The sequence below is a fragment of the Lathyrus oleraceus genome, chromosome 5 (genome assembly GCF_024323335.1).
Source record: "Lathyrus oleraceus cultivar Zhongwan6 chromosome 5, CAAS_Psat_ZW6_1.0, whole genome shotgun sequence".
Classification (NCBI taxonomy): domain Eukaryota; kingdom Viridiplantae; phylum Streptophyta; class Magnoliopsida; order Fabales; family Fabaceae; genus Lathyrus; species Lathyrus oleraceus.
In genome coordinates this window covers 573,272,126-573,280,888 of record NC_066583.1, presented here as the reverse complement: position 1 = coordinate 573,280,888, position 8,763 = coordinate 573,272,126, and the positions used below count along the sequence as shown (strand labels likewise).

General features: G+C 32.0%; 1 protein-coding gene across 3 annotated transcripts; it reads right to left on the bottom strand.

Annotated features, from left to right (window-relative positions):
* Positions 1–244: 244 nt before the first annotated feature.
* LOC127086563 (uncharacterized) lies at positions 245–4,235 on the bottom strand. 3 transcript variants are annotated; one of them, XR_007789510.1, is made up of 6 exons: positions 4,058–4,234; positions 3,709–3,950; positions 2,133–3,101; positions 1,387–1,434; positions 649–1,109; positions 245–537 (listed from the first exon to the last, which is right to left on the bottom strand). XR_007789510.1 is itself a non-coding variant. In XM_051027340.1 (5 exons), exons 2-5 carry the CDS (start codon positions 3,895–3,897, stop codon positions 699–701), a joined length of 1,617 nt encoding a protein of 538 aa, XP_050883297.1. In that variant the 5' UTR covers positions 3,898–3,950; positions 4,058–4,234; the 3' UTR covers positions 245–698. The 3 variants fall into 3 exon arrangements, 2 of the variants coding, with proteins under 2 accessions (XP_050883297.1, XP_050883298.1); XM_051027340.1 differs by having other exon boundaries at positions 245–1,109; XM_051027341.1 differs by having other exon boundaries at positions 245–1,109; positions 3,709–4,235.
* Between the last annotated feature and the right edge of the window lie 4,528 nt (positions 4,236–8,763).

The window sequence follows — 8,763 nt, the reverse complement described above, 5'->3', positions numbered from 1 at the left end:
TTTACAAATTCATTTTTCTATTTATAAACAAATTGACTAAAGTATAAAAAATATAGAGTGTAATTTTAACACTTTTTTCATAGATATATTCACTCAATTTGTTTGAAATTCACTCAAAACATCCCCTATTGTTCGTGAAACAAACCTAGTAATTATGATTGTAGAAAATAACGTGAATAATGAATCCAAAGATAAGTTTTAAGTAAAAAATCCCCAAAAGTAAAATTATTAAAAATGTTAAAAATTAAGAAACATGTCCCAGTAATGTCTATAGCAACAAAATCTGATATAGATACAAAAAAAGAACTCATTCAAATGTACAGTTCAAATTCCTAAAATATAACATTTTGGAAGATGAACACCTAATCTAGAGATAAATATCAAACAAACTCTCCAAAAAATTAAAATATTCTCGGGATGATGATGTGCTCTCTATTGAATGTGAAGGAAGCTATCTTCTACACACTTTTGTAAGAGGTGAAAGAAGTGGTTAAACCCCATTCTAACAGGCATCCATTCAGCTTCCTTTGCCCTACCCTATGAAGGGTTTCACAAATCACAACCTCTTAAGTATGACTCATTTGCACATAGTACTTATAAAATAACAGTTAAATAGAATATCATGCTCCAAGGACCACCAAAACTTACCATATAAAAGCAACATGTTGCATAAACCACCAACATAAGCCAACTTGTCTCTACTCCAATGACTTTGTGGGCTGAAAATCTTTGAGTGACTTTTGAGTTCCATCAATCGCCATATTCCCCATACCAACTTCAACAGCCTCATGCTCGGTCTTTTCCCTAGACTTTAGAGACTTTTCTCCGTTAATAGCATCAGGTTGCACATTAGTCAAAGATGGCTCAAGAGTCCGAGGACCTGCACTCATCCATGGATGATTGAGGCACTGAGCAGCCGTTGGCCTCTTTTCAGGAACAAAGTCGAGTAACGGAACTAGGAAGTCAGCCATGTCACTTGCATCTTGCTCACTGAAATCATATTTCTCTGTCAACACCTTAGTGATAGGCCAGAACCGCAACCGACGAATGTGTCTCAAATCGCCATATCTGTTGAAAAAGTCTCTGGAATAGCGGCCGCTAAGTGCAATCTAGACAAAGTAATTGCTCAACTTGTGAGGATGGGAACAAATAAAATGTTGATACTAAATTACTAATAAATTCAAAATTGAGAATCATAGACAGAAAAAGAGTATATTCAATAGGGACTATGGATGGTGGCTATAATGAAGTGAATGAATAGAATGCAGGATAATGAAGCCTCTATAGTGCGCAATATTTTTCTCCTTGTGCATATCAAGATATCAAGATGCAAATTGATGATATAACAACTTGGACATTTTGCAGCATAACACCTAACATGCCTACCTTGCGAGGCATCATTCCAAGAAGCTCCATCATCAATGCCAGATGGTCCTGAAGAGTAAATTTAGAAATCTCATCAAACTAAATCATCAATTAAAGTTGAAGTCCAAATAACCACAGTCCACAGCAGTATTTCAGGTTTTTGTACATTTTTTCCAAGAGAATAAGAATCGACAGATTTTCAATGGGTATAAAAAATAAACTTGTCGGTGTGCATTATTTCTAAGGAAAATGTATGGTTTTAGTACGCCCAATAAAAATTACGGCAAATTTAAACAAGTGAAGCTTCAATTCTAAAAACATCAACAAAATAAACAACAAATATATTAAAATTTGAAAACAGTGGAACATCTTTAGACCAAAATAATTTTGTAATGCTAGAGTATAGACACGAGTTCATTTCTTTGAAGAAATGCCTTCTGAGTGATCTAGTAGCATGATCGCATATCAAAAGTTCTACCAATACTTCAACTTTCTGAATGCAATCGAGCATAAATACCATAAAAATCCTTAGTTGGAATAAAATTCATTTTTCAAATAGACTATTTTGGTCACAGAACTTTTCAATTTTACCAACTTGAACACACTTTTGAATCACAAAAGTAGAAGCAGCATTTCGACAAATTATTTCCTCAAAATGTTATTTTTCACATGGATTTCAAATTCCTAAGACAGAATATATATATACAAAGAAAAAAGTATAGAGGAAGTAAAGCCAACATATTCTTTTGAAATTCAAAACAGGTTACCTCATCCCTGTCATAGTTATCACCACTGTGAGGATCGAAAAGAACATCACCGGTGGCAAGCTCAAAGCAAATGCAAGCAAAGGACCACATATCAGCTGGAGTCGAGTATTTGGAACCAAGAAGAACCTCAGGACATCTATACTGCCTTGTCTGAATATCATTCGTAAATTGTTTATACGTCCAACAAGCATTACCGAAATCCACCAGCTTGCACTTGAGATCAACAGCAGCAAGCAACTTTTTTCTGGTAGAGCGGCTACCTCTCCTAGAAACTTGACTTCCTTGTGGAACATCCTGAATTTCAGAAGTCTTTGCGGATTCATCTAAACTTGCAGGACTATTAGGTTTACCTTCGCCGTTTTCGACATTTGATTTCACATCATTACTACACCTATCTTGCTCAGGTGCTTCAGAATCCTCCTCTGCTACCTCGGGACCTTCCTTCTGAGCTGCTTTTTTAGCCTTTTTGCGCATTTTCTTTTTCTGATTCTTGGTTAGATCTCCATTCGAACTTTTATCATTTGTCGTCCCATGCTTGGACACAGTCCTGTCTTTGGTTTTTGGAAGGATAAGTGGGACTCCAGATTTTCTAGGATCCTTAGATGGATCTATTGGAGAGAGAATCAAGACATTCTCGGGCTTCAAATCAGTGTGTATTATAGAGAGCTCACGATGCAAATAATCCAAACCAACCAAAACATGATAACAAATTTGTTTAACCATGGGAAGGGGAACACCTCGATAATCACTATACTTGATAAGTGTGAGAAGATTATCACCAAGGAATTCAAAAACCATACAAACATGCTGGCCATTAGGCCCTGAATGCTTAAAGTGGTCCAAAAGCTTCACAACACATTTCTTATCCTCTACATCCCCTTCAGCAATTTGTTTGAGAATCTTTATTTCATCCATTGCCGCTTCAGTGTAGTGTTGAGCACTCTTTTGAATTTTTAAGGCAACATATCGCTACATAATAAATAATGCCCTCATTGTTAATATATAAACAAACACCATAGCATGTGTGTTGTCTAGGGCTTCAACAAACATATTCACAAAGCGGTCGAATGAAAAGAACTCAAATGACACAAACTTGATATGAACAACAACTTAACAAATTATAAAGAGAATCAATGCAATAGAAGCATGAATAACTAATTACAAAATCAACTTTATTTACTGAATTGAACACACAACACACATACATATTGAGAGAATAAAACTCAGCACCCTAGGGTTTACAACACTCAGAGTTTTGCCAACCACTTGCGCTAGAACCCAATGGTAATAGCTAGAGTAGAATATTACAGAAGATCAAGCAGCAAAATTTCCTAATCTATGTATTAGTTGAGAATTAAGAATGATAAATTTCAGTTACAAATAGATGATTTTTAATATTGAAAAGAAACCCATAGAAAACAGAAAACAAAGCATACATTTTAGTCAAAGTTCTCCATCACAGAAACATTGACACCCCTTCATAATCCAAAAACACTAAACTCAATTATCAATCATAAAAAACCAAAAGCTTAAAATTTTAATCCAAGGAAACAAAGAGAATGAAAAGGGTACAAACCAATTTGTGAGTATCCCAAGCGAGCCAAACAGTGGAAAAATGCCCCCAACCAAGCTTGCTCTGAACCACATAGCACCCATTTTTGAAAGTATCGCCAATCTGAACCGCGTGATATCCACCACGTCTGTAATCTTCAGTTCCTTCATCCTCCGAACTGTAATCACTCGCATCTTTGTGGTCCTCCGCCATTGAAGTCGAAGGAGTGAGCCCAAACTCTTCGAACTACTACTATTGTCGATACACTGAAAACGCAAAAGCAAAAAATGAAAATTTTAACTATGATTGATCTATTTGATCTATAACGGTCGCGGATGAGATACGTTAGAGTGAGGCAGAGGGAAACGAAAACCTTGAAATCAGTGTATGGTACTGTAAATGGGAAAATTAGGGTTTTTGAGTGGGATTGGTCCTTCGTTGATGTTGTTACCGGGAAAACAAACAAATAAAAGTGTAGTAAATGATAAATTCTTTGTTTAGGAATACAGCAATAATAAACAAACATGTGACTCAAATTTTCTTCTTCTTTTTAGTATATTATGAATATGATTATGATATGATGATACATCCACCAATATTTACATAAAAATAATGGTCAAATGCTTGATTACTTTATTGATAATATATATTTGATAATTTGATTATATATTATTTACATGTAAAAATAATTAAGTTCTTAACTAAAAACGACAAAAATTATGGTAACATGCTTATTATTTTTTATTATTTGATAGTTTGATTATGGTTAATTTGTTTTAGCTTTAAGAAAATGATTTTTTTTTATATTTTTGAAAATGAATTTTAGAAAAATGTTTTCTAAAATATTATAAGTTTCTTTTAATTTGTTTTTTTATAAATTAAATGATTAGTTTTATAAATTAAAATATTGAATATCAAAGTATAGTCAAAATCACAGTTTTTTCAAAAAGTTCTATTTCAAAAATGTTTTTTAGAAAAAATTATTTGAAATAGTTTTAAAATTAAGTGATTTTTAAAAAATTTGATATCCAATTTTTTTTTGATAAAATGATGAAATACCTAAAATAACTATTCAAATCAAGTTATAATTTGAAGTTTTTATAAAAAAATCATTTGTAAATTTTTTTTACATCAAAATATGTTACACTATAAAAATCATTTTAAAAAAAAGCCAAAACAAACGACCATATATATTGTTTAAACGGAAAAGTATTTAAGTTGTTAAATAAAAACTATATATAAATTGATATGGAGATCATGATATCGTGTATTAGGTTTTTCAATAATTTAATTGTATCGTTAAGTCTATGGTATAGAATGAAGTTTATGGTCAAGTGAGTTAATTTGGTGACATTATTGTTCTCTTCATCGTTTAAAGAATTTAAGAGAACTAGAGTTAAGACAGATATTGCAATTCAAAGTCAAATGATTGTTGCTATAATAAGTGTTTGTTTGGTTCAATCGAAGGAAGGGGAGAGGGGAGGTGAGGGAAAGAGAGAGAAGATATTTTAATTTCGTACATGTTTGGTTCAAAATATGAAAGGGGGAAGAGAGAAGATATTTTATTTATAAATATGTTTAGTTCACAAGGGGAGGAAAGGTATTTTTATTTTTATTTTTTTTTATCCTTCTAATTTTACCATAACACTCCTGATTTACTGTTTATAATTCAAATACAAATTCGTCGACGAATTATAAGTATTTAATCCGAGAACATCATGAAAGATTTTATAAAAATGTAATGATTATAATATATGATTTTAAAAAGATTATCAAATACAATGAAATCTAACAAAAAATATTATAAACAAAAATATACGATAATTAAAAAGTAACATTAAAATATAAAAAGTAAAAAAAAAATTAAACACATATAATGATAATAAGATAAAGATATAAAAATACAAGAAATATAAAAGGAAGATAAAATTTATTCAAAATAAAACTTTTAACATTTTAATAAGTTAAATTTATATTTAAATAAATAAGGGTAAATTGGTAAATATAATTATAATTAAAATGAAATACCTTTCGTCCCCTCCAAATCCCCCAAAACGAGGGGAAAGTGACTCAGGAGGGATTTTGATTTCCTCTATCTACCACCCCTCCCTCTCTTAAAATCTGAACCAAACACATAAGTCATTAAATATTTTCTCCCTTCCTTTCCATTTATCCTCAACCAAACAGAACCTAAATATAACACATTAAAATTCGACTCTCAATTTAAAGGAATAAAACCATCATTTTAGGATACTACTCAAACATAACATGCATGTTTTTCAAATATTTCAAAACTCGTAGCGGAACTCAAGATAAATAACGTAAACTTCCATTATCTCCTCAAATGAAGTACTAATGAAATTGAATAAATTCAAACATTAACTCAATAGTTTAAGCGACATGTTCCATGATTTTACAAATAAGAGTAATAGTTCAAAATAAACAACGATAAAATAATAAAGAAAATGAAGAGAGCTTCATAGTCTTCTTCCAACTCACAATAACACTTACTCCTCCTGAGTATTTGTACCACAATGTACAAAACAACACAAAACAAATAACAAAGGGGTGAGAATATGCTCAAATATATTAACAATGTAAAAGAATGCAAGGCTAGCTTAAATCACGCAAACAACAACGCACATTCAATTTACGCAACAACACAACAATCAACTCACATAGCCTTTATGTATGCAATGTATCTCATAATTTGAATCAATGCATGTGGTACCAATTTGAACATCAGAGGTTTCTTACTAATCTCGTTCACTTAACAATGGTTCTTCATTCGAACCAGATTCCCACTTCTGAACTCCGGACTAGTCACTGGTCCCCACTTCTGAACCCGTGATTCGCCTCTTTCAACACATTGACACAAAATGATTAATGACATACAAAGTAACGCAACAACAACAACGCTTATGGTTTCACTTCTAACCATAAACAACATGCAATACATCATCCATACTAGTCCCCACTTCTGAACTACGCACCTTAACACAAGCAATTACAATTACATTCATAACACATAGTTATATTAGCAGCATCACAACTCATAAATATAATCATAACTCACCACTTATAATCATGCAAGTTAATTCAATCATTTCATTATCAAAATAATACACCTTAATTAATTAATTAATTTCATCAAATACATAAAAAACAACAGTCAACCATCAACCACAAAAGAAAACAACATCGAAATCCGGATCAAATGCCCAAAAATGGTCCTTGACGGTCGTGACGACCAGCTCGTCACCTGAGTGACGACCGTCACCTAGCCCGCAACTCCATTCTCTCATAAACCCGTCACCCTATGACGATCGACGGGAGAAATCTCGCCTGAAGACCATGACGGTCTCCCCGTCATCATGTTGACGACAGTCAGCTGCCTCAAATGCATGATTGTCATATCGTCACGTTGTTTTAGAAAATAGAATTTGCGTTTTTCACTAGCAAAGCTCGTTCGAAGATCCGATTTAGACCCGTAGAATACCAAATCACACAGAAAATAATAGACACATATTATACAACAACCAACCCATCATATATACATTAATTAACATCCAAATTCATCAATTAATCATGAATTCAATACTTTATTCATAAAACCAAATACACAACAATGGTGATCATAACATTCATATTCATATCCATTCATCAAACATAAAATTACGCAACACACATGACACAAATTTCATATCACATACATTGATTATCATAAATTTTACATGATTATATTCTAAAACTCATCAAACACATCAATGGAGAAAAACCTAGAAGAAGGTGAAAATCCCTCTTTACCCTTTGTAACACCCCAAAATTTGATTAATTTATTTAATCAAATAAATTGTGTTTTTATTTTATTATTTAGTATGTGGTATAATTTTAGTTAAATATATTGTGAGTTATATGTGTATATGGTGCATGGTGGGATATAATGAGAGTTTTGGTGGATGGATAGAACAATTAAAATAATTAGAATTAATAATTATTTTTAATTAGTTAAAATTAAAATTAAAATAGAGGTTTTGGGTGGAAATAGGAACTAAGGAGAAATAATGGAAGTGATAAGAAAAATAAGAAGAGTTGGGCCTTAGTGTAATTATTAAGAGATGAAATTAGGTTTTTAGAGATAAAAGGGATTAGGGGATCCTTAAGGAAAATAATACCTAAAGTGAGAGATTTTGGAGAAAAAAGAGGCTAGGGCTTAAAAAGGGAAGAACACAAACCATCAACCTTCATCAATTCTGAATTTTAGCTAGAAACCTGAGGTAAGGGGAGAGAAACGGCTTTTATATGGGTGTCTGAAATAAAAAGGTAGAGAAGAGAGACCCTTACTCTCTTTATGGATTGTGTGAAACTTTTTACGAGTCGTTGTTGATATGTGTTGATATGCAAATTTGATGATTGAAAGTGTGATTATCAAATTTCCGTGACTAAATTCGTGTGTGTATTGTTCTATTTATGAGTATATGATTCTATATCATTGTTGGAATCTTAAAGCTTTGAACATAAACATGACTTTAGTGAAAATGATGAATAAATTATATGTCTAATTGTTATGACTCACGACTTCTATATGGGTGTCTGAAATAAAAAGATAGAGAAGAGAGACCCTTACTCTCTTTAGGGATTGTGTGAAACTTTTTACGAATCGTTGTTGTTATGTGTTGATTTGAAAATTTGATGATTGAAAGTGTGAATATCAAATTTCCATGACTAAATTTGTGTGTGTATTGTCCTATTTATGAGTATGTGATTCTATGTCATTGTTGGAATCTTGAAGCTTTGAACATAAACATGACTTTAATGAAAGTGATGAATAAATTGTATGTCTAATTGTTATGACTCATGGTTTAATTTGTGCACTATATCATGCTTAATCGTGATGAGATTCTTATATGTTGTTAAATTTATGATATGATGTGTTTGGATGTTATAATGAGAATTGGGTGATGTACGAGGGATAGGGAATAAGGAAGATGAAGTTAACTTGTGAAAAACTTGGATTTTTCGAATTTGGGGTGATGTCAATCAATTGACATCCTGTGTCAATCAATTGCACGCATGAAA

Bases quoted from the DNA above. Each gene is read 5' to 3' on its own strand.
- LOC127086563 (XM_051027341.1), bottom strand. From the start codon at position 3,897: ATGGCGGAGGACCACAAAGATGCGAGTGATTACAGTTCGGAGGATGAA. The intron at 3,102-3,708 runs GTTTGTACCCTT...TTTATTATGTAG, and splicing joins CTTGGGATACTCACAAATTG to CGATATGTTGCCTTAAAAAT. The intron at 1,110-1,386 runs GTAGGCATGTTA...TACTTTGTCTAG, and splicing joins TTGGAATGATGCCTCGCAAG to ATTGCACTTAGCGGCCGCTA.